The sequence below is a fragment of the Leptodactylus fuscus genome, chromosome 9, assembly GCF_031893055.1.
Source record: "Leptodactylus fuscus isolate aLepFus1 chromosome 9, aLepFus1.hap2, whole genome shotgun sequence".
Taxonomy (NCBI): domain Eukaryota; kingdom Metazoa; phylum Chordata; class Amphibia; order Anura; family Leptodactylidae; genus Leptodactylus; species Leptodactylus fuscus.
Window position 1 is genome coordinate 64,399,119 of NC_134273.1, and position 27,504 is coordinate 64,426,622.

The window sequence follows — 27,504 nt, forward strand, 5'->3', positions numbered from 1 at the left end:
TGCAAGTTAATGAGTGTTTATAACCCCCCGCCCAATTCTAACCAATGCTCGCACTCTCTCTCTCTCTTTCGTATGTAATCTATGTTTATATGTAAGCCATAATATAGAGAGCCATAAAAACTTTTCAACCTTTAGGCTTGATTCACAGCTGCGCATGGGTTTCCATTTGGGGACTATGCTTAGGGACCCCCTGAACAAAACCTAATTCGTATAGAAATGCAGTTATCTTAGGAAACCCGCAGACCCCATAGACTATAACGGGGTCCGTGTGGTTTCCATTCGAGTTCTGCATGAAAAATGCGGAGAGAAAAGTGTTGCTTATAGTGTTTTTCTCTATATATTTTTCATGCAGAGAGGGGAACAGAATCCCCAAACGCAGATGTGAATCTGGCCTTACAGGTGACTACAGTCTCTTAGTTAGATCTACATGGCAGCTTTGACCGTGACTCCCAACACACCACCAAAGATCTTCATTTCGTCCTGTGACTCCTTTACCACTGCGACCACCTAGGGAGCTACAACTGCAACTTCTAGATAGAAGTATCAGTTTTACCTCTTGGTCACAGTATGGCTCCATTCAATTACATTGGTCTTTGGTCTCATGACTAGAATCACTGCCAAAATGACTGTGTAGCCCTAGCTTTAGGGACTTTTTGCAAACACGGTTGTTTTAAGCTAAAGCCAGCAGGAAGGCAGAAAGTATTCCCATCACTTCTGAATCCTTTCCTAGCTTTGGATCAAAAACTGCATCCAGCACTGTCACAATAACTGCAGTTTTTCCCCCCAAAAAGTGTGTGTTTGAGGCAACCCTATAAAGTCCTATAAGAGTTTCCACTGAGAGGAGGCAGAATTTCTGATATACATTGCAGTGTGAGATACAAGTAACTGATCCAGTGTGAAGGAGACTTGGATTTGTGCAAAACCTAAGATTTCAACAGAGAGTGGAGAAGAAAAAGGAGGAGGAATGTGGGAGAGGAAAGACAGAAGGAAAATTGGAAGGAACATCAGGAAGTTTTCCTCACAGGGAGTGGGAGATGTACTGGAGGATACATTGCAAGTACAACCAGCGCATGTGAGAAGAAGTAGGAGAAAGTGCAGGAGGATATATTGCCCAGTACAACCAGTACATGTGAGAAGTAGTAGGAGACAGGAGGATAAACTTCCCAGTATAACCAGTACATGTGAGAAGGAGCACAAGAAGACAGGAGGATACACTGTCCAGTATAACCAGTACATGTGAGAAGAAGAAGAAGAGGAGGACAGGAGCATACACTGCCCAGTATAACCAGTACATGTGAGAAGAAGCACAAGAAGACAGGAGGATGCACTGCCCAGTATAACCAGTACATGTGAGAAGAAGAAGGGGACGGGACGATACACTGCCCAGTATAACCAGTGCATGTGAGAAGGAGCAGGGCAGGCAGACAGGAGCTGCTGCTAAGTACTGAATGCAGAAGTAACAGGCAGGATCACCTCAGGTCTCTGCTCTGTAGGGCTGCAGTAAATCCTATGTCTCAGGGTCTCAGCAGCAGGGTGAGCAGTGAGGAGTGACAGGTGTCAGGGCTGGATCCCAATGACCAGTCACCACACAGCTGGGCAGGGCTCCTGAGTAACCTGTAGCCTGGAGGAGGAGACAAGTCTCAGGACAGGAGCAGCTCTGCTCCCTCTTATATCACTATTCACATTACTGGCTGTCAGTGTCTGCAGGAGCTGTGCTATCCATACAGCTGGGTGAGTGCAGTGTCCCCCTGCCCCAGGGGGTGCAACCATCATCAATATCTGTCACCATCGCTTTAGCTTCAGTGTCTGTCTGTCTGTACTGCTATCTGTGTTATTGCACCTACTTTATCCATTGTATATAAGATTGTATCTACTTATTGCATCATATTATACGTCCTGTATCTTTTACATGTTTGTATTTGCAATAAATTGTATCTGTTATGTATCTTTCTCTCTTTACTACATGTAATATTTTGCACCTACAGAGACTATTATCTCCGTGTGCCAATAATAACAACCAATACAGAGCAGAAAAAAAGCCAAATGTGTCCTAATAAATTATTACTAAAGTTATATGTATACATGGAAGTCACTGGCTGGATGTGCATGAATAGAGAATACTGAACAGTATATAAAAATAAAGATATATATATACAGTATATATATATATGTGTAATAAATTAGTTTTATAATATAGGTTAAATATTACTAATTATTATTATTATTATTATTATTATTATTATTATTATATACAACTGCATGGATAATCTAGAATTCTGTCACATACTTTTTATTTGTCTACCATATACTATTCTATGTCTAGTATCTATCGATCTATTCATATACTATCTGTTTGCTCTATCTATCTATCTATCTATCTATCTATCTATCTATCTATCTATCTATCTATCTATCCATCCATCTCTTTCATCTATCATGATATATTGATATATGTGTATATATATATATATATATATATATATATATATATATATATATATATATATATATAATCTTTCTATTTATATGCTTTTCATCTATCTATGTATATACCTATGGATCTTTTTTTTTTTTTTTTTTTTTTTGCTGTCTTTCTAATCGCTTTATCTATCTTTCTACTCTATGTGTATCTTTTACATGGTGAATTATTACAATGGAAAGTTCTTTACAATTACAGCAAGTTTTGGTATTATTGCTATAAATCTGACTATAATATCTCATACATGTATGGCTGGAGATGGATTACTATTTGACCGGTGTATATTTGCTCCCCTCAGTGTCACAATGCTTGATGGGCTTAAAATGGAGGAAAATATACAGAATGTCATTGACAAGTCATCGGCTCTGTCTATATTTGGTGAGTGTCCTATACCCACGTATACCTGTATTCACTGCTGTGTGTGAACTGGATGTAACGGGGCTTGTCCGGCCAGTGTGTGATAAATTATTATTACCTTTCATGAGTGATGTCATCCTCATCATCATCACCATCATCATTATTATTGTGTTATTAGTAATTTATGATCAAGTTTCCTTATTTATAGTACCTTACAATAGTAATTTCATGTGACAATATATTTTATATACAGAATGTTCTCTCCGGTAAATAACCATGTGCCAGTCATAGAGGTGCAATGTATAGGCTTCATTTATACTCATTATGTTTGGGAGTCAATCTTGTAGATGTCTTGTAAGGTTATATATATATATATATATGTATATATATATATATATATATATATATATATATATATATTTATTTATATATATTGTACATATATTATACAGTTCCTATATCTTAGTGATCACTTTGTATCTGCTTTAAATAATTACAGAACTTTTCTTCTTTCCTGCTGCAGCCTCATATATAGTAATAATGCAGAGCTCAGTGGGGAGGGGGCTCACACCTCGGGCTGAGGAAATTTAATAAAAAAAATTAACCCTTCCCGTGCCGCCTGCCCTAAGGTGACACAGCTATCATCTGCTGTATGAAATGCAGAATCCTTACAATGACTGAGATGTATATATGCTGTATATATGCTGTTATAGCTGTATATAGGCAGGGCAGCAGAGCGGACTTTCTCATTATCATGAGATATATATAGATAGATAGATAGATAGATAGATAGATAGATAGATAGATAGATATAGAGTTTATATTGACCCTACCTCACAGATATCTATCTATCTATCTATCTATCTATCTATCTATCTAGCTATCTTCTATCTATCTATCTATCTATCTATCTATCTATCTATCATCTATCTATCTATCTTGAATATAAAGGACATGTTACACAGAATTATACACAATTGACTACAGCTACAGGAAATACAGATATTTATAGTATATTCTCAGACCGAGAGAGATTAACTAGAGGTATCTAGATGTGGTATGATAGAAATATGATATTGAAATTATTTAATTAGATTATACATTTGGAATGGGCTCTTAAATATTAGATATGTAAGAAGAAGATTTTATAGAATTCAATCGAGACATATCTGGCTACTGTCTATTCCTTTGTCTATTTTCTTTCTTTCTTTCTTTCTTTCTTTCTTTCTTTCTTTCTTTCTTTCTTTCTCTCTCTCTCTCTCTCTCTCTCTCTCTCTCTCTCTCTCTCTCTCTATCTCTCTCTATCTTTATTATTTTATTTCTTTCTCTCTCTTTCTTACTATATCTTTTGCTATATTTCTTTCTTTCTTTCTTTCTTTCTTTCTTTCTTTCTTTCTTTCTTTCTTTCTCTCTATTTCTTTCTCTATCTATCTATCTATCTATCTATCTATCTATCTATCTATCTATCTATCATCTATCTATCTATCTATCTTTATTATTTTCTTTCCTTCTCTTTCTTATATCTTTTGCTATATATCTTTCTTTCTTTCTTTGTGATAAGTAGTTACAAAGGAAAGTTCTTTGCAATTTCTGCGACTATCTCATGATCTCATATTCATTCAGCTATTTATCCCTCTACCTTATGTACGGGTCACTTGTGGTTGTGTTATAACGGGGAATGGCTGATATTAGGATCGTCATGAGTGAATACACAGTAGTGAGTATATAGTAGTGACTGTATATACAGTCTAGGGCAACTATTAACACAGGAGACCAGCGCTTATAATGTAAACTGTGTCCCATAAGTAGCTTCCATCCACTTCTCTGTGGTTACACCTATTTATCGGCATATTACTAGTACAAGTCAATATTTCTTAAACCTATAGTGATGATAAGAATCTCAGTGATAGTAATGTGCTCCAAATATAGTGGGAAATCTGGATTTTACCTATACACTACTGTTTCTACTTACTATAGATACAAATTAGATTTAGATACTATAGAAGATTTAGTAGTAATACTAATGATTATAATATTACAAATACACTTTTACTGTTGCTGAAATATTCCTTCTAACATTAACAGGCCCTTTATATAACATATTATAGATTATAGATAAAAATGTATAAAAGGAAGAAATTGTTCTCCCTTACAAAAAGAATTTAGCAGACTACCTTGGAAAAAACATTCAGTAATGGTAGATGATAACTAGCATTTTTAGCTCTTACTGTGTAGTAGTATTACATGATGTATAATAATATTTACTTTTTAATAATTAATTGTAATTTAATATTTGTTTCAATAGACAATATTCAAAGCTGTTTCCATTTAGAATAGGATGTGTATTTCCAGATATATGTATATTTCCAAGAAATAGTTCAGAAGAGGCAGAAGAGCTGCAGTACTTAGAGTTTCACTATGGGGCCCCAGTAACCCTCTTTAGACGGTTGGTATAGTTATACATGGGGCGCTCAAGTTCTCAAGTTCTATATATTATCATCACTCCATTTATTGCAATAGCAACAAACAGATTAACATAAGGTGTGTGACTATAGGCCAACATTTGTAAAATCGTGTACAGCAGACATAAAAATCATGAATTATATATATATATATATATATATATATATATGTACACATACTATTTACTTGTGTGTTTATACATGGTTATTATGTACATCTATTACCCCTGTCCCCTCCATTCCTTAATTATTGCTCTACATATATATATATATATATATATATATATATATATATATATATATATATATATATATAGTAGTAAATGTATTGGAGAGTTACAATGTTTCTACATTACAGGGCGAGCTCTGGATCAGAAATGGGTGTGTGAAGGCTGTGAACGTGTGATCTGTGATCGATTTCTTCTTCGGATCAGTGACAGTCTTTGGCATGAACAGTGTGCCCAGTGCTGCGCCTGCAAGGAACCCCTGGAGAGCAGCTGCTTCTACAGAGACAAGAAGTTGTACTGCAGGAATGACTATGAGAAGTAAGTCCTAGAGGCTTTATTGTGCCTTGTCCTGTTCCTTTATAGAAGGTCTGGCGGTGATATTAAATCATATTTGCTGTCTGTTTGTGGAAATACTGGAGGTTTTGGACGGTTCTTCTGCTTTTCATAGACTTGCTGGCTTGTTTGGCCTATATAACTCTCCTTGAAGTTCATTGTAATGTGTATTGTCAACAGTGTAATATTTAGTACAGCAAAAAATAGTCATAAAGATACCAAATTACCAAAATATCTGACTATAACAATCCGCGTGATTTGTACATATTTTTTGAAAAGATCATTGACAACATTGCCTTCCTGTGAATTATTACATATGACTGGTCATATTGTCAACTATACAGAATTGACCTAAACTTCTGCAAACTTGTTAACCTATTGCAGTGTGATATCTTATCACATAAGACAACCCCCCCCAAAAAACTATGAAAATTCACAATTTTTTTTTTTCCAATTATAAAATAAGATGTCACGTTGCAATTGTTTAATTGCAGAAGTTCGTGTTAATTCTGCTACATCTACATTATGATGACACAATTACAAAGAATAAGGTTCAATTAAAACATAGAGGGTAAGTCTATTCTAAGACTGGGGCCTCATGTTGCAACAAAAAATGCTGCATTTTACTGTACTTGCAGAGTGGATGGGATTCTGAGTTTTTAAAAAAATTGCAGCTTGTCAATTACTCCTGCGAAAACACTGGCGTTTACCATATAGGTATAATATGTGTATGTGTGTATTAGACATTGGGTATGAAATGGAGGAGTGCACGTAATTTGTGTACAATACTGTAAAATGGAGCCTGTAGACTTATTGGGCCCTGCCCTTGTCGCTCCTATCACCCCATGCGTCTAAGCATTACTCTAAGCCTAGGCTGCACATATGGGTAAGATGTGGTAATATCTGCTCAGATTGAATATGATATTGGGTTTCAGCTGAAATGTGTTGTGACTTGTGTTATGTCTTACCACATTGCTTCTGGTACAATTAAATAAGATTTACTTTTTTCTGCAACCTATTGTGTCATATTATACGACTGTTAAATTCATTGAAATGGTAAAAGAATAAGCATCAGAATTGCGAAGTAGGGTCCACTGGTTCACCATAAAAAAAATCACAATAGAAATATAAAGCACATATAAAACACTTGGAATTGGAGTAACCATATCTTCATTCCTGTAGAATGTCTGAGATTCTCAGACTACCTGTAAACACTGGGCTCTGGGCTATACACACTGGGCTCTGGGCTATACACACAGGGCTCTGGGCTATACACACAGGGCTCTGAGCTATACACACAGGGCTCTGGGCTATACACACTGGGCTCTGTGCTATATACCCTGGGCTCTGAGCTATACACACCGGACTCTGGGAAATATACACCGGGCTCTGGGTTATACACACCTGGCTCTGGGCTATACACAACGGGCTCTAGGCTATACACACTGGGCTCTGGGCTATACACACTGGGCTCTGGGCTATATACACTGGGCTCTGGGCTGTACACACTGGGCTCTGGGCTATACACACAGGGCTCTGGGCTATATACACAGGGCTCTGAGCTATACACACAGGGCTCTGGGCTATACACACTGGGCTCTGTGCTATATACACTGGGCTCTGGGCTATACACACCGGACTCTGGGAAATATACACCGGGCTCTGGGTTATACACACCTGGCTCTGGGCTATACACAATGGGCTCTGGGCTATACACACAGGGCTCTGGGCTATACACACTGGGCTCTGGGCTATACACACAGGGCTCTGGTCTATACACACCAGGCTCTAGGCTATACACACTGGGCTCTGGGCTATACACGCTGGGCTCTGGGTTATACACACTGGGCTCTGGGTTATACACACTGGGCTCTGGGCTATACACACTGGGCTCTGGGTTATACAAACTGGGCTCTGGGCTATACACACAGGGCTCTGGGTTATACAAACTGGGCTCTGGGTTATACACACTGGGCTCTGGTCTATACACACCGGGCTCTGGGCTATACACACCGGGCTCTGGGCTATACACACCGGGCTCTGGGCTATACACATCGGGCTCTGGGTTATATACACTGGGCTCTGGGCTATACACATCGGGCTCTGGGCTATACACACTGGGCTCTGGGTTATACACACTGGGCTCTGGGCTATACACACTGGGCTCTGGGTTATACACACTGGGCTCTGGGCTATACACACCGGGCTCTGGGTTATACACACTGGGCTCTGGTTTATACACACTGGGCTCTGGGCTATACACACAGGGCTCTGGTCTATACACACAGGGCTCTGGTCTATACACACCAGGCTCTAGGCTATACACACTGGGCTCTGGGCTATACACGCTGGGCTCTGGGTTATACACACTGGGCTCTGGGTTATACACACTGGGCTCTGGGCTATACACACTGGGCTCTGGGTTATACAAACTGGGCTCTGGGCTATACACACAGGGCTCTGGGTTATACAAACTGGGCTCTGGGTTATACACACTGGGCTCTGGTCTATACACACCGGGCTCTGGGCTATACACACCGGGCTCTGGGCTATACACACCGGGCTCTGGGCTATACACATCGGGCTCTGGGTTATATACACTGGGCTCTGGGCTATACACATCGGGCTCTGGGCTATACACACTGGGCTCTGGGTTATACACACTGGGCTCTGGGCTATACACACCGGGCTCTGGGTTATACACACTGGGCTCTGGTTTATACACACTGGGCTCTGGGTTATATACACTGGGCTCTGGTCTATACACACCGGGCTCTGGGCTATACACACCGGGCTCTGGGCTATACACATCGGGCTCTGGGTTATATACACTGGGCTCTGGGCTATACACATCGGGCTCTGGGCTATACACACTGGGCTCTGGGCTATACACACTGGGCTCTGGGCTATACACACCGGGCTCTGGGCTTTACACACTGGGCTCTGGGCTATATACACTGGGTTCTGGGCTATACACACTGAGTTCTGGGCTATACACACTGGGTTCTGGGCCATACACACTGGGCTCTGGGCTATATACACTGGGCGCTGGGCTATATACACTGGGCTCTGGGTTATACACACTGGGCTCTGGGTTATACACACTGAGCTCTGGGCTATACACACTGGGCTCTGGGTTATACACACTGGGCTCTGGGCTATACACACTGGGCTCTGGGCTATACACACTGGGCTCTGGGTTATACACACTGGGCTCTGGGTTATACACACTGGGCTCTGGGCTATACACACTGGGCTCTGGGTTATACACACTGGGCTCTGGGCTATACACACCGGGCTTTGGGTTATACACACTGGGCTCTGGTTTATACACACTGGGCTCTGGGTTATATACACTGGGCTCTGGTCTATACACACCGGGCTCTGGGCTATACACACCGGGCTCTGGGCTATACACATCGGGCTCTGGGTTATATACACTGGTCTCTGGGCTATACACATCGGGCTCTGGGTTATACACACTGGGCTCTGGGCTATACACACTGGGCTCTGGGCTATACACACTGGGCTCTGGGCTATACACACTGGGCTCTGGGTTATACACACTGGGCTCTGGGCTATACACACTGGGCTCTGGGCTATACACACTGGGCTCTGGGTTATACACACTGGGCTCTGGGTTATACACACTGGGCTCTGGGCTATACACACTGGGCTCTGGGTTATACACACTGGGCTCTGGGCTATACACACTGGGCTCTGGGTTATACACACTGGGCTCTGGTTTATACACACTGGGCTCTGGGTTATATACACTGGGCTCTGGTCTATACACACCGGGCTCTGGGCTATACACACCGGGCTCTGGGCTATACACATCGGGCTCTGGGTTATATACACTGGTCTCTGGGCTATACACATCGGGCTCTGGGCTATACACACTGGGCTCTGGGCTATACACACTGGGCTCTGGGCTATACACACCGGGCTCTGGGCTTTACACACTGGGCTCTGGGCTATATACACTGGGTTCTGGGCTATACACACTGAGTTCTGGGCTATACACACCGGGTTCTGGGCCATACACACTGGGCTCTGGGCTATATACACTGGGCTCTGGGCTATATACACTGGGCTCTGGGCTATACACACAGGGGTCTGGGCTGTATACACTGGGCTTTGGGCTATACACACTGGACTCTGGGCTATACACACCGAGTTCTGGGCTATACACACTGGGCTCTGGGTTATACACACCGGGCTCTGGGATATACACACTGGGCTCTGGGTTATATACACTGAGCTCTTGGTTATACACATTGGGCTCTGGGCTATACACACTGGGTTCTGGGCTATACACACTGGGCTCTGGGTTATATACTCTGGGCTCTGGGCTAAACACACTGGGTTCTGGGCTATACACATCGGGCTCTGGGCTATACACACTGGGCTCTGGGTTATACACACTGGGCTCTGGGCTATACACACTGGGCTCTGGGTTATATACACTGGGCTCTGGGCTAAACACACTGGGTTCTGGGCTATACACATCGGGCTCTGAGCTATACACATTGGGCTCTGGGCTATACACACTGGGCTCTGGGCTATACACATCGGGCTCTGAGCTATACACATTGGGCTCTGGGCTATACACACTGGGCTCTGGGCTATATACACTGGTTCTGGTAGTCTAAAACACTTCCCCCTAGTCTCAGCTAGTCCATCCCGGAGCAGGAGGGAGTGTCTCAGACTACCAGATCACAGTTTGGAGGAACCACATCAGAAAAGGTTAAAAACAGGAGATTCCAGGTATTTAGCGTTATACATTTCTTCTGCAATATTTGTCTGGAACTGGAAGTTACTTTTTGGTTGCTGTAGGCAACAAAGACCGTTTCTTAGTTCACTCTTGTTGTGAGTTCATTGAGTTGATTGGTAACTTAATTTTTGTCCACAAGAAACACTTAGACCAGGGTCACACAAGACATCTCCAATGCAACTATATCCTGTGTAGAATCAACTTTAATGTGATTTGTAGGACAAGTTACTTAAAGGGAGTCTGTCAGGTTCAAAATGTCTCTCAAACTAATAAGTGTCCCTTTAATAGGGGAAGAAACATATCCTTGTGGACATAAACCAGGTTGACTTGCAACTATTTAGCATGTGATTAGTTATGCAGATTCTTGTCATGTTACTGCATTTTAATTATTCTGTAAATCCACCTTTGGCTTTCAACATTACCTGAATCCTGCTGGGCATGTTCTCGATCAGATTCAAGCATGTCTCAACCAAATTCTGACTCCAGGTCTATAAAATGTTGGTAGTCTCACATTGGAAGCTGTAGTGGATGGTGAGATATGAAGCCTATATTTAAAGGGATTCTATCATTAAAAAAAAGTTTTTAAACTAAAATCAAATAGATATAGCCTTGATAAAGGCTATTCATCTCATACCTTAACTTTGCAGGTCTGCGCCACCGTTTTCAAATTCTTCATTATTTATTCTTTACATTAATCATATTCAGAGCACAGCTTCGTCATCACTTCCAGCGTCAATTCTGTCCTCTCATGTTCAGAGCACAGCTTCGTCATCACTTCCAGCGCCAATTCTGTCCTCTCTTCCTGTCTCGTCATCTCCTCTTCGCTGTGTCAGCAGCCACCTAGTGCCAGCTCAAAATCGAAAGCCCGTGCATGCGCAGCGCAGTTGCCTCTGCCACTTCAAGTTTGGATAGAGCCGACTGTGCGCGTTCCGTCGGGCATTTTGCGCTGGTCTCTACTCAGTATGCTCTGTACTCCTTAGAACTACACGAGAAGTATGCTCGTGTAAGAGCCCACCACATTATGATCACTGTCATATATGTCTTTTGTAACATGGAAACTGTTGCTAAAATACATAATACTCGTATTCCTGGAGCAATTCATTAGTGGGTGCATCTTACTTTATATTTAGCAACATATCCAACGCCTGTCTAATTCTTCCAGCATTACTGTACCTGGCTGTACTCCATGACCTGATCTGTCCAAGGTACTGAATGGATGGATGAGCCATGCTCTATAATCATAACTCCTCTTTATGGGACACATTATGGCACTGAATAGGTGGAGAAAATTCATTTCAGATTTGTTAGTGTAGAATGGCAGCATTGTATTAGTGAACAACATAAAGCTCTAAATGGCTATGAACCTGTGGACAGTGCTTACTATTATTATCAATGTGGTTTGCCTCCACTAAGTTCAAGATGAAGGTATTGTAATTCATCCAAATGGTGGAGGCTTGGAAACTCCGAGGCCTTTGTGCATCTCTTTATTAGTGCAGGAATGAAAAGGTTTTTGTAGCGTTGTCAGTGTTATGGTGTGTTACATGTATGGTTTTATCCAGGTTATCAGGACTATGCTCTCAGAACATATACCGTGCTGTACAGTATCTTCTCTACCTATACTCATGATGTTGACTCGTACATTGTAGCTAGAGTTTCTATTACCCATGTCAAACATTAGGCTTGATGCCCTAACTCTATATCTGGATAACCTAGTCAAGGCAGAACAGGTTTTTAGTGTCCCTGGCGGCTAGAATCTATGGCACATGACCAGCCGATGAGCAAATTACAGTTTTAAGCTTTTGTTATATATAGACATATACTATGGATACTTTGCATATAATACTATGTTGTGTCATCCAACTTGTGCTCATCTGGGTGCATCTGCATTTGGGGAGCCTGCTTTGGGACCCCCCGAACTGAAATCTATACGCATTAAAAAGCGGTTACCTGGGAAATCCGTGGACCCCATAGACTATAATGGGGCCTGTGCGGTTTCCGCTCAGTGTCCGCAAGTAGCCACATGGACTTTATTATAATCTATGGGGTCCATGTGATTTCCTTAGGTAACCACTTTTAAATGCATATAGGTTTGCAATCAGAGGGTCCCCAAGAGAACTCCCCGAACGGAAACCCGAACGCAGATGTCCAGCTACACAGTATTACAAGGGTACTGATAATTCTATATAATAATACACATATAGAAATAACTGGATTAACCGATTCATGACATGCCAAGGAGATAAAGCAAAATAAACTAGACCCTTGTTGGGAGGCCATGAAGATATCTGCCCTCAGTGGTGAATCTGACTTTTTTGTTTGAAGACATGTGGAATTTATTTTCTTTTTGCTGAAAAATACATAGACATCGTTCTATATTTGTTGGTTCAAAGAGCTTAGTGACCATGTTGAGTATTTCTTGAAGTGATTGTATTCCTGGCTGCAGATAGTTTTGCTTAAGGGGTTAATTAGCTCTTTGAACCGGCTGCCTTCTCAAGTCTGAGGGATCACCGGAGCTATTTCTGGAATGTCCAAGTGGGCCATAATAAGAAGCCCCTGCTGGGGGTCAGCCCTGTGGCTACAACCTTTGTCATCCTCTCACTCCCTGGACAAAAACACTGTCTCTGGCCACTTTGCTCACCTCTTGGAGTTACAAGGTTACAAGGGCTTTTAAGAGTTTTCACTGGTGTTAATAGGTATGGACCATACATTAGAGCATGTGATGGGGAACATAAACTATTTTAGAGGCTTCTTGAGTTTAGGAAATATTGCTTTCTTTTGAGAGGTTTCCTATATTATAACTTAGACTGGACCAAAGGTTAATTGGGAATCCTATCCTACTAATATTATAAATGTGAAAGTTTGTGTGTTTGGATGTTTGTTAGTCAATCACGCAAAAACGGCTGAACGGATTTGAATGAAATTCGGCACATAGATTGTAACCTCGATTAAAACATAAGCTACTTTTTATCCCGGTAAATGACATGGCTTCGCGACTGTTATGAATTTATGTTCACATACTATATTACACTTTTCCTGCAGCAGCCTTATCTCAGGTCCCAGGGCTGTTATCTCTCTGTGTGAACACACGCTAACCCTCAGTGGTTTGTGTACACACATTTGCATATTATCTGATCTGCTCCAGGCAGTGCAGACAAACTGAAATGGGCAATCACCTTTAATCCAAATTGGCAGTTTGTCAATTTTAAACATATCTGGAAAAAGAAAATCTAATTTGTTGCAAACAACGACAGCTATGAAGGAAGCCAGAAGTCAACAGAGTTCTCCTCAAGCGGAGCTGAGGGGATCGAGCCAAAGTTTACTAGTATGGCACAGGCTTGTGGGTTCCCTTGGGCTACAAAGTCTGGGTGCGGCTGCCACCTCTGCTCCTTGTCTAGATGCACCCCTGGCAGTATTCCGTATAACGTCTTCCAGCAATAACATGGAGCATGCTATGGAACTGAAACTTTGGCATGTAAAGAGAATAACAAATAGGAAGGAAAATTACTTTTGGTTTATTAGGTGTTACCTTAAAGTTTTCCATGAATATTTTTGACTGCCACTTTGTCCAATGTACTTAAGCCAGTTGTGGGGGTGGGGGGATATCATAAATAGTGCAAAGAAAATGTGGAAGAATCCATTTTATGATGGATTATTGTAGTAAACTGATGCTTGAACTTTACATTAGTTGCTAAATCTCCCTAAGGTCCTTCATTTGGTTGTCAAATAAGAACAAGGATTATATATATATACGGTATATCCGATAACACTCCATAGCCAATGATCCATGCTTGAGATAATATAGCCCTAATTCCAAAAATTTAGATAAAAGTCTAAATGATTTTTCTGCTGTGATTTTTAGTCCATGTCTCTAAGTTGTCTTCCTTAGCCCCAGGCAGGGAGCGTCTTCCTACTGTGACTCTCACAATAACCGTCAGCCCTACCTTTCTCTCTCCCTAAGTCTGGTGACTAATGTGACTCTGTGGAGACTATTCTCTGTATGACAGCGCAACAAATCCTATTTAGCCAAATTATCAGTGTCTGCTGATGGGAAGTGATGGAGCTTCCTACATAGAAGATAAATCACCCAGTACTGGAATACAGTTATCGAACAGTCCAGGTACATAGACCCGAATGTGTGACTAATTCTTATATGGACATTCATATGTTTATCTCTCCTGTATCTTTGGTAATATTTCACTGAATTGTCATTCCTTAATACACTCATATTATTGTAATACAGCAGCATACGCTGAGAAACTGAAAAATCTCGTGGTTCGTGGTTTCTCTGAGGTCAACATTTGACATACGCATCATAAAAAACATGTCCATAGGTTACACAGAGTTTTTTATTCAGGATTTTGAGGCCGTATCCGCCTCAAAATCCTGACCAAAAACACGGTCGGTTCTTTTTTCTGGGAGCTGGTTTGTTCTGGCTCCCGTAAAAAGAAGCGAGGTGCTCATTCTTCAGGCCGTTTCGCCTTGTGATTTGGCCTGAAAACACTCCTGACTAGGCCCATTCATTGGGCCTAATCCGGAGCAGAGTGTGCGACTGGATACCGGTGCAATGCACCGGCATTCAGTCGCGGCTACCCGTATTTTGGACTGGAACCTGAGGCGGCCTTTGCCTCAGGTTCCGCTCCAAAATACTCCGCCTGAATTTAGCCTTAGGTAGACTTTACCAAAATGTGGCCCATGTGTTCATATATAATGGCTTCATCTCTACTGGAAAAACTTTGTCAGATATGCTTTTTTCCATAACTATACAAACAAAAGAGATATATTTACTGTAAAAAATATATATTCTACTAAAATCATGGAATCTGTGATAGGCCGTACAATCGGTACTCCGGATTAGGCCCAAATGAATAGGTCTAGTCGGGAGGGAGTGTCGGGAGGCGAACATCCGCAGCTGAATCAGCCACAGAATCCGCCTGAAGAAAGGGCATGACCGGCTCCCATTGATTTCAATGGGAGATGTTTTTTTTGGGACGGATTGTAACGTGGACTCCATCAAAATCCGTCCCAAAAAACCCCATCTGAACCCGGCTTCATTATAGCATTTATGCCACATTTCTGGAAAACTCCAGTTCACAACTTTTTAAATGCCATCTCAGGGAATATAAAGACTGGTGTTGAATATGCCAGTCTTTATAAATATCTCTCTGTGATTCTGCAGCAAGGATTAGGGAGCCTGCACATGGAGTTATGCACCGCTCATTTTGAACGTAAAACTCGTTCAGAATGAGCACGTAAAAGCCAGATACCATTGATTTCTATGGGTGCCGGCATACGTGCACATATAGGACACCTATATTGATACAATAAAACTTAAGAACCTAATTTTTGGGGGTTTGCAGTTCCGAGGAAACAAAGCATTATCCGACAATGTTGGATAATGTTTCATAACCAAGCTCCACTCCCAGCCTGGCACACATAACCTCCTGCACAGTCTGTTCCTGATGTATATCTAAACCCTGCTCCCTCCTTCCATCCATTTCAGCAACATGTAATATGTCAGAAAGATGTTACAGGCAAATTCCACATCAGTATAGAAACAAGATTTTTTTTTTTTTTAATTCTGGTTTGCTTTCCACCAGAATATCATGATCCTTGTCATTGAAGTTTGGATGTTACCATATAGGATATATTCATTAATATTAGTAAAAGCAATAATGGGGTAAATGTCGAAAATAGTTGGAAACATTTTCTGGACTCCCTGCAGATCTATTAAACATAATCTAGATCAGATAGATCCCTGTGTGATCTAACTTTGATCCAGCTGAACCAATAGGTGTACAAACACTCTTAGGCCCAGTTCACTTCTGCATTAGGGTTTCCGTTTGGGAAGTCTGCTTGGGGACCCCCTCTATGGAAACCTATACCCAATAAAAAGCAGTTACCTGGGAGACCTGCGGACCTCCTAGACTATAATGGGGTCCATGTGGTTTCCGGTCGGTGTCCATATAAAACATGCGGAGAGAAAAGTCCTCCGCATGTTTCGTGCAGACACCGAGCGGAAACCACATGAACCTCATTATAGTCTATGAGGTCCGCAGGTTTCTTTTAGGAAACTGCTGTTTAAGGCATATAGGTTTTGGTTCAGGGGGGATCCCAAGTGGACTCCCTGAACAGAAACCCAAATGCAAATGTGAATAGGGCCTTAGGCTAAGGCCTCAAGTAGCATCCCACAGCAAAAAGAAATGCTGCAGGAAAAACCATGTCTGCAACGTATTACAGCTTTTCCCACAGTGCTTTTCATAGAAAGTTTACAGGGGTTTCCGCTACAGACTTTCTGCTTCAATTATACCTATAGGAAAACCGCCAGTGTTTCTGTATGTATAATCGACATTCTGTAATTTCCAAAATCGCAACAGTAGCGTTTCCGTTGCACATATTTTACTGCACTGTGGGTATGTGATTCGCTAGAATGCCATCCACTACACAGTGACTGCAAAATTCTGTGTTTTTTTCCATGTCATTTACACCACATGGGGGCCCAGCCTTAGGCTAAAGCCCCACATTGCAAAAATGTAGCTTTTTTTTGTTGCGGTTTTTTGAGCCAAAGCCAAGAATAGCTAAAAAAAGAATGGGGAATATATAGAAAGCTCTTATACATCTCCCTTCTGCTCAATCCACTCCTGGCTTTGGTTCAAAAAACCGCAAGAAAATCTGCAACAAAAAAAGCTGTGTGTCCGCAATGTGGGGCCCCAGCCTTAGACTGGGGCCACACATTGCAGAAAAGCTGTGTCTTTTTCTTGTTGAAGATTTTTTTTGGAACCAATACCAGGAGTGGATTGCGCAGAAGGAAGAAGTTTAACAGTTTCCTTTATATTATATTCCCCATGCCTTTTGTAGCCACTCCTGGCTTTGGCTCAAAATAGAGCAACAAAATACAGCGTTTCCACAACGTGTGACCTTGTCTTTTATAGTGTTTTTTTTAATTTATTTATTATGATTCATATCAGTACCACCAGAGAATTCTCAACTGAAGTGGTTCTCTAGCCCCAAATGTAGTGACCGCTCCTGAGGTCTGACACCAGGACCCTGCACAGATCAGCTGTTTAGCAGGGAGCATGCACAGGCTTCCCCTATTCAAGTAATTGGAGCAACACTTCAGCTATTCAATGGATGGAGGTGCTGCCATTACAGCTGATCTGTGTGGGGTTCTTCTGTCGGACTCCTACACAACACATACAGTCCTATGAAAAAGTTTGGGCACCCCTATTAATCTTAATCATTTTTAGTTCTAAATATTTTGGTATTTGCAACAGCCATTTCAGTTTGATATATCTAATAACTGATGGACACAGTAATATTTCAGGATTGAAATGAGGTTTATTGTACTAACAGAAAATGTGCAATATGCATTAAACCAAAATTTGACCGGTGCAAAAGTATGGGCACCTCAACAGAAAAGTGACATTAATATTTAGTAGATCCTCCTTTTGCAAAGATAACAGCCTCTAGTCGCTTCCTGTAGCTTTTAATCAGTTCCTGGATCCTGGATAAAGGTATTTTGGACAAACAATTCAAGTTCAGTTAAGTTAGATGGTCGCCGAGCATGGACAGCCCGCTTCAAATCATCCCACAGATGTTCAATGATATTCAGGTCTGGGGACTGGGATGGCCATTCCAGAACATTGTAATTGTTCCTCTGCATGAATGCCTGAGGATTTGGAGCGGTGTTTTGGATCATTGTCTTGCTGAAATATCCATCCCCGGCGTAACTTCAACTTCGTCACTGATTCTTGAACATTATTCTCAAGAATCTGCTGATACTGAGTGGAATCCATGCGACCCTCAACTTTAACAAGATTCCCGATGCCGGCATTGGCCACACAGCCCCAAAGCATGATGGAACCTCCACCAAATTTTACAGTGGGTAGCATGTGTTTTTCTTGGAATGCTGTTTCTTTTTGGACGCCATGCATAACGCCTTTTTTTTATAACCAAACAACTCAATTTTTGTTTCCAAAATGAAGCTGCCTTGTCCAAATGTGCCTTTTCATACCTCAGGCAACTCTATTTGTGGCGTACGTGCAGAAACGGCTTCTTTCTCATCACTCTCCCATACAGCTTCTATTTGTGCAAAGTGCACTGTATAGTTGACCGATGCACAGTGACACCATCTGCAGCAAGATGATGCTGCAGCTCTTTGGAGGTGGTCTGTGGATTGTCCTTGACTGTTCTCACCATTCTTCTCTGCCTTTCTGATATTTTTCTTGGCCTGCCACTTCTGGGCTTAACAAGAACTATCCCTGTGGTCTTCCATTTCCTTACTATGTTCCTCACAGTGGAAACTGACAGGTTAAATCTCTGAGACAACGTTTTGTATCCTTCCCCTGAACAACTATGTTGAACAATCTTTGTTTTCAGATCATTTGAGAGCGGGCTGTCCATGTTCAGCGACCATCAAACTTAACTGAACTTGAATTGTTTTGTAGAAAGAAATGGTCCAAAATACCTTCATCCAGGATCCAGGAACTGATTAAAAGCTACAGGAAGCGACTAGAGGCTGTTATCTTTGCAAAAGGAGGATGTACTAAATATTAATGTCACTTTTCTGTTGAGGTGCCCATACTTTTGCACCGGTCAAATTTTGGTTTAATGCATATTGCGCATTTTCTGTTAGTACAATAAAACTCATTTCAATCCTGAAATATTACTGTGTCCATCAGTTATTAGATATATCAAACTGAAATGGCTGGTGCAAACACCAAAATATTTAGAACTAAAAATGATTAAGATTAATAGGGGTGCCCAAACTTTTTCATAGGACTGTACTTTTCCATATTTCTGAATACTTTTCAGTTACATCACCAATATTCTATGGTATATTTAGGGTTAATATCTGGGATGGAGGACTTTGACGCTCTTGTGTGATATCTCTCACGTGGACTCTTCTGGGATGATGTGATCATTGAGTCACTTCACAATTAGCTGCAGGCGTGTGGAAGTGTTTGTCTGCCTTGCCTACATATCTTCTCCTATGTAGTTGCAGGTCCCAGCAGTTTGCTGTAAGACCTTGCAGGGCTGTGATGATTGTATAGGACAGCCACGTGTACTCTTACTGACAGCCACACTCAGAAGAGCAGAATTGTAGACTACACAGTAACTGGAAAAAAAGATGTGAATTTCATTCCCCATTTGTAGCACCTTTATAGCAAATGCAGAAAAAATAATTTCTATTTAGATCATGCATTTTTGCAAATTGTAGTAATTTTTTGTTTGTACTGTATGATGCACGTGTTGTATAGTGTTGTATAGTGCATGCTTATCATCATTCCTATAGCCTTTCTTATGCATTACAATTATGCATTACCTGGCTGTTCCCTAAATCTGACTACATGGCACGTTCTTGGCACTGTATCCTAGTTCTTAATACCAACATATACTAAAAAGACATTGGCATAATGTAATAATATGGTGCAGGCACTTAATGAAATATATCCATTGAGTAGGAACATTGACATATGGCTCCACATTGATGAACATACTCTATGGAAGTAACAAAGTTAATACAAGTTCTTGAGATCCAAATATCCAACAACCTAATAATTGTTCTATGTAGGGGCTGTTAATAGGAACAGAAATTAAACTTTGTGGCCACCTATTGATGAAGAATTGCAGAGATATGTTAATGAGCCTAGAAATGCATCATGGGTTGGATGTGATTTCCTATATTTGCCGCAGAAAGTTGCAAAGGCATTGGCTGTCCTCTAGAATCAGTGCCCAATGGCTGTCTATAGGAAACCCTGGTAAATCAGGTTCCGCCCTCGATGCTCTTGGAAGATGATTTGCATATCCATCAAAAGATGATTATCTTTGCATTGCTCCATCTGTTTGTGGCCATAAGAGTATATTTCTACTTCTTTTAATGCACACTTTATTATTGATTTCGGGGGTATTTTGACTGTATAAGACTGTATAAGATTCATATAAAACCGCTTTAACTGGAAGAAGTGCTATTTAAGCTTCTTTGTATCAGTATGTATATATTAATTTATATATCAGCAGAAGCTTATAGTTTGATCAATTGTTACAAGTGGCCATTAAAAGTATTTGTATAAGAAACAGCGCCTCTACTGTCTATGGCCATATCTGGTATTGCAGTTCAGCCCCATTTCCAATCTATTTAATTAACATTAGGAGCAGGTCACTAAGGTCAAAGTTTGTAAAGCAATGGAAGTATAAGGTTTGGCCTGTGTCATTTGATATGGACATGACTACTTTTTTGCTCAAGACTCAGTCATTGTCACTTTAGAGACCGATCTGCTGATCTTCATGTTGAGACACATAGTTTATCTGACTATAGCAGCTCACACTTCTTGACATAGCCTTTAAATGTTGAGCTGGGGCAGTTTTCTCATCAACAGTCCAGATGTCTTGATGCACAATAGAACTTTTCATGTTGAAGAAATAGAGGGAGCACTGTGGAAATCATCTCAAGACTTAGCACAACCTTAGGCCAAGCAAGATCAAACAAATAGAACATTGTTACAAGCTTAACGTGACAGGAGCACCGCATCTTCCACACCTGTGCTCCGGGGAACCGAGGTAAAGCAGACGTCTTGGAGTATCCAGGAGCATATTTCTAAGCAATATTCCTATACTTATAAAATGCATCTTAAAGGAAACAGGGGCATATTACTATGGGATATCCTAATTTCTAGGAAATGAGCTGATATTATATTTTACGAATACAACACGCAATAATACTGTATAATGTTATTGTATTCTTTATCTGCGCCTTGGCACTTCTGCAGAACATTCATTACTAATCCATATTATTGTAAGACGCTCTGGTAGCAATGGGGTTAAAGTGTCTTGGGTTTTGTTAGCTCTTGAGTCAGAACATGGTTTTCGACAAGTAACCAGAAGGGCTCCAGGGATAGGCCAGATGTTTCACAACAATCCCCTCCATCCAGCTGTGCAGAAACCTCTCACAACTGGAAGGAGAGCCAGCGTTTAGTCACTCCGCATTAACTCTTGCATGATTGAATACGTCTCAGACACGCTTCTTCTAGATACAATACGGCCTGGAGGATACTAGAATACTTGAGTACTGTCTTCTAAACACCTGACATTAGTCAGTTCCCCCAAGTCATGTTCCTTTCAGTAATTTCTGCTGGATACACAGCTGCACTATTGAACATCCTCTATATCATAATTCATCCTTTTATAAGAGTTTAGGGGTTATAAGAGGAAATCAGGAAATCCAGGAATCTAAATACATATTTACCAAGTCCGAAATATGTTCTCAGGCTCCATGAAATGTCAGATCCATGCAGGGATTCATTTACATTGAGTGCATGGATTATTTTATCTTCATGTTCCATGTTTCAATGGGTTTAAAGGGTTATTCCCATCTCATAATGTTATGGCCTCTTGCTACAATGTGCCATCACTTTATGATAGGGGGGAGGGTTGACTCCTGTGTCCTTTGCTACTACCCCTTCACTTCTGGCGACCCCGCTGTACAGGCAACTGCCATCATCAATGGTGTAACCAAAGCCTTGTGGGACCTGGTGTAATTTTTTGTCCGGGACCCCCTACCTCACCCCTACATCAAATTCTTGATAGTGATGGTGACGGGTGCTAAGGAGTTTAATCCCCCTTAGTGTGGTTAGGGTAATCTGTGCGTCTCCTTGGTTTATGGACCAGATGGAAGCTGCAATCTCAATACTGATGCCAGTGCTTATGGGCCCCCTAAGGCTCAGGAGCTGAACGCCCACCATAACCACCGGGTCTCTGTTCTATTATACATCAGAGATAGGGGCAGCAATGCCCGCTATCCATGCAGGCATTAACTCCCCTGGTGCTTCATTCAAAGCTGACTAAGGCGCCATTTTCCTGGGGTTGCATGGGTGCTGCTATTTTTCGGTTGATCGCCAGTCTGCGAAACAAGATCAGGGTGGCAATCCGCGACCATGACAGCTATGATTCTATTGAAGATTACCAGAATTTTTTAAACACCTCTTTATGCAGCCTGTAATAGAAGTACTGTCTTTACCGGGAGCCGTTTCTTCCAGCTCCTGGAAAAAAGAAGCGAGATGCTCATTCTTCAGGCCGAGTCACCTCGTGATTCGGCCTGAAGACACTCCTTCCTCCACACTAGGCTCATTCATTGGACCTAATCCGGAGCGGAATGCGCGGCTGGATGCCGGTGCAGTGCACCGGCTTTCAGTCGTGGGTACCCGGTTTTTTGGGCCGGAACCGGAGGCAGCCTCCACCTCAGGTTCCGGTCCAAAAATCTCCGTGTGTACTTACCCTTACACTCTTAACACATCCCTGTGTTCAAAAACACATGTTCTACAAACTTATAAAAATATTTTCCCCATACGGTGAATGCCACAGTGGAAAAAACAATTCTAAAGAATATTCAATAAATATTTTCTTGAAAATAAATCACAAGTAATATGTATCCTTAAAATTAGCATTTTTGTAAGAGAAATTATAAAAAACTGTACACTGTCGGCATCCAGGCCCAGACCACAAAATGACCATGTTATTTATCCTGTATAGGGAAAGTCCATAAAAACTGGTGACAGAACTGCTGTTTTTGTTCACACTTCCCATAAAAACTGCCTAAATATCTGTATGTACCACAAAATGTATCCAGTGCAAACTTAAACTTGTCCCCCGAAAACAAAAACAAGTCCATAGCTGTGTCTGGAATTATACAACCTGTTATGGGTCTTGCTGAGACACAAAAAGAAATGGTTTAAAAAAAATTAAAAAAAATTCTTATTGTGTAAAAGTAGAAGCATTTAAAAACAAAAAAACTATATAAATCGGCACAAGTCATGCAGCCCCATCAATCAGCTGATCAGCGAAGGTCCCAGGCTTTGTGAACCCACCGAACTTTTATTGGTGACCTATTCTTACAGTTCTTCAATATAAAGGTCATCAATAAAAAGAACTGGACAATTCCTTTTAGGGTCCATTCACACGGAGGAAAATGGTGAGAAATTTGGTGTGGAATTTTCCACGCTGAAAAAAAAAAGCCTCCCATTGACTTCAATGGGTTCTGCTAGCTTTTTTTTCAAACTAGCAGAATTTTCCACTAGTGGAAAATTCTGCTAGTGAAAAAAAAAGCTAGCGGCACCCATTGAAGTCAATGGGAGCCTTTTTTTTCCAGCGTGGAAAATTCCACACCAAATTCCTCACCATTTTCCTCCGTGTGAATGGACCCATAGGACCCATAGGGTCCATTCGCATGGAGTTTTTTGGCGAGGATTTTGGTGAGGAAAAAATCTGCTTCAGGAACTAGGAAAAGGCTTTTTTAGTTTTTTTTTTTTTTTTTTTTTCTCCAGCACAGTGTATGGACCTTGAAAAAAATGCTAGTGGTTTTTCCACGTTGTTTTTGACAATTCCGTGCCCAAATCCGCGATGTAGATTTTCTACTTCCCATTGACTGTGTTGGTTTTTGCAAGTAGAATCCGCCTGAATGAAGCTTTTTTTTCTGCTAGTGGAAAAATAAAGCGAGTGGAACCCATAAAACTCTATGGGGAAGCGTTTTGTCCATGTGGATTCTGACGCGGATTCAGTGTCAAAATCATCGTCCAAAAACTCTGTGTGAAAGGACTCTGAATGTCCATTCACACAGAGGAAAATGGTGAGGAATTTGGTGTGGAATTTTCCACGCTGAAAAAAAAGCCTCCCATTGATTTCAATGGGTTCTGCGGAAAATTCTGCTAGTGGAAAAAAAAGCTAGCAGAACCCATTGAAATCAATGGGAGGCTTTTTTTTCCAGCGTGGAAAATTCCACACCAAATTCCTCACCATTTTCCTCTGTGTGAATGGTCCCTAAGACCAAAAGAGCTGGTAAAGAAAGGTTTGTTGCTTCTTGCCATACCCACAATATGGAGACATTTCTACCTTGAAGACTTGAGTAATCAGACACAGACTGATGGCTAAGGAGGTGCTGGGTGTTGAATAATACTGGATATGATGTCATGTTCTTGCATTTCCCATCTAGTTTTCCAAATTTTACATTTTCTTACGGCTGAACTCTCCTCTTTTATGCATTCTCATGATAAATGCCAAAGCCGCGTCTATTCACACAGGCAGGTTATTATGGTTACTAAGCGCATAAAATAACATAGACCATTAATGACTAGAAATTTCCATACTCCTAACTACAATATAAAAAATTAAGAGAATGCTTATTAGACATGAAACAACTTTACAGCTCTGGCTAGATTTTTCGAATGGAAGTTTGTGAACCACGTAAAAACTAGATCTTTGGGGGAAAAAGACCAATGTAGTTTAATACCTTGTATGAGCTATACAAGAAGCTCAGGATCGGAAAGTGGAGAGAAATCAGAAGACCGCTTTCCAATATGCGAACAGGCCCGTAGTCCAGAGTTCAGTGATGGTCAATAGGGTTGAGTCGATCTTGAGATTTCAAGATCGATTCTAAAATCTGATTTCCGATCATTTTCCAGCCGATCTCGATCCGATCTCGATCGTGAAATTTGCTCGATCGCCGATCGGAATCCGATCTTTTCCGATCCCGATCCTCAACCCTAGTCAATGCTTTTCTATGGGAAAAGTCACTTTTGGGGTTGAGCCGATCTTGAGATAACCTCCGTTCTTGATCCCGCTGGAAAAGATCGGGTCAGAATTCCGATCGCAATCGTGAAATTTACTCGATTGCCGATCGGAATCTGATCTTTTCCGATCCCGATCGCTCAACCCTAATGGTCAACTTTACACACCACTCTAATGGGTCTTTGGCATGGCTCAAGGTGATCTCAAACTTGTATGAAGTTCTTTCTTCCTAGCTTTAAGGAAGCTTGACATACTTTGGTTTATATAGAAAGTAGCAGTAGATAAGTGAACATATGTTTTATATTATTGCCTATTGTCAAGATAAGGTCAATTTCACTTGAATTACTTGAATAAGATGTGCTTCTTGCTTCTCCTCTTCAGCCCCACCAGAGGATCCATCAGTAACCTCAATGGTCAGGCCACACTTGGCTTCTTGACACAACTATAGCTATAAATCTATAGGCCTGAATTCCTACATTGCATTGTTGGACTGGGAGCTGTGCATTTCATCAGCAAATATAGTCCGAGGGACCAACTACTGTGATGGACTTCATATATTACACAGAACAAACATATTATAGCCTAAACATTCAGTAACTTTTGAGGAATCGCTCTCATACTAAGTGAGAACATGAGATCATGTTGTCCTAGTTCTAAGCGGGCCGTTGGGGCCTACTGAGCAACATCAGCCTGGCAAACGTCTTGCATTATTAGATCCTGGTCCGAGCACTATACTCCATTAATACCCTGGCTAAACATTTGTTTGACTTGGTCGCGGAGAAGGTTTTATTGTATTGGGTTTTAGGAATCAGCAGATTTCTGTCACTACAGGAGGTCGATGTGTGGGAAACTGGCAGGAAAAATAAAGATTCACGAATTGGTCAACGTTAGAGATGAGCGAACACTAAAATGTTCGAGGTTCGAAATTCGATTCGAACAGCCGCTCACTGTTCGAGTGTTCGAATGGGTTTCGAACCCCATTATAGTCTATGGGGAACATAAACTCGTTAAGGGGGAAACCCAAATTCGTGTCTGGAGGGTCACCAAGTCCACTATGACACCCCAGGAAATGATACCAACACCCTGGAATGACACTGGGACAGCAGGGGAAGCATGTCTGGGGGCATAAAAGTCACTTTATTTCATGGAAATCCCTGTCAGTTTGCGATTTTCGCAAGCTAACTTTTCCCCATAGAAATGCATTGGCCAGTGCTGATTGGCCAGAGTACGGAACTCGACCAATCAGCGCTGGCTCTGCTGGAGGAGGCGGAGTCTAAGATCGCTCCACACCAGTCTCCATTCAGGTCCGACCTTAGACTCCGCCTCCTCCCGCAGAGCCAGCGCTGATTGGCCGAAGGCTGGCCTATGCATTCCTATGCAAATGCAGAGACTTAGCAGTGCTGAGTCAGTTTTGCTCAACTACACATCTGATGCACACTCGGCACTGCTACATCAGATGTAGCAATCTGATGTAGCAGAGCCGAGGGTGCACTAGAACCCCTGTGCAAACTCAGTTCACGCTAATAGAATGCATTGGCCAGCGCTGATTGGCCAATGCATTCTATTAGCCCGATGAAGTAGAGCTGAATGTGTGTGCTAAGCACACTCATTCAGCACTGCTTCATCACGCCAATACAATGCATTAGCCAGTGCTGATTGGCCAGAGTACGGAATTCGGCCAATCAGCGCTGGCTCTGCTGGAGGAGGCGGAGTCTAAGGTCGGACCTGAATGGAGACTGGTGTGGAGCGATCTTAGACTCCGCCTCCTCCAGCAGAGCCAGCGCTGATTGGCCGAATTCCGTACTCTGGCCAATCAGCGCTGGCCAATGCATTCTATTAGCCCAATGAAGTAGAGCTGAATGTGTGTGCTTAGCACACACATTCAGCTCTACTTCATCAGGCTAATAGAATGCATTGGCCAATCAACGCTGGCCAATGCATTCTATTAGCTTGATGAAGCAGAGTGTGCACAAGGGTTCAAGCGCACCCTCGGCTCTGATGTAGCAGAGCCGAGGGTGCACAAGGGTTCAAGTGCACCCTCGGCTCTCCTACATCAGAGCCGAGGGTGCGCTTGAACCCTTGTGCAGCCTCGGCTCTGCTACATCAGAGCCGAGGGTGCGCTTGAACCCTTGTGCACACTCTGCTTCATCAAGCTAATAGAGTGCATTGGCCAGCGCTGATTGGCCAGAGTACGGAATTTGGCCAATCAGCGCTGGCCAATGCATCCCTATGGGAAAAACTTTATCTCACAAAAATCATAATTACACACCCGATAGAGCCCCAAAAAGTTATTTTTAATAACATTCCCCCCTA

General features: G+C 41.7%; 1 protein-coding gene across 1 annotated transcript in view; it reads left to right on the forward strand.

The window, feature by feature from the left end:
- The first annotated feature begins 1,640 nt into the window (after positions 1-1,640).
- Positions 1,641-27,504, forward strand: part of LMX1A (LIM homeobox transcription factor 1 alpha) — a 75,187-nt gene continuing 49,323 nt past the window's right edge. The window contains exons 1-3 of the mRNA XM_075287741.1: positions 1,641-1,731; positions 2,778-2,857; positions 5,657-5,843. Of these exons, the coding sequence (XP_075143842.1) occupies positions 2,785-2,857; positions 5,657-5,843 (260 nt within the window). The 5' untranslated portion in view covers positions 1,641-1,731; positions 2,778-2,784. The remainder of the gene's footprint in view (positions 1,732-2,777; positions 2,858-5,656; positions 5,844-27,504) is intronic.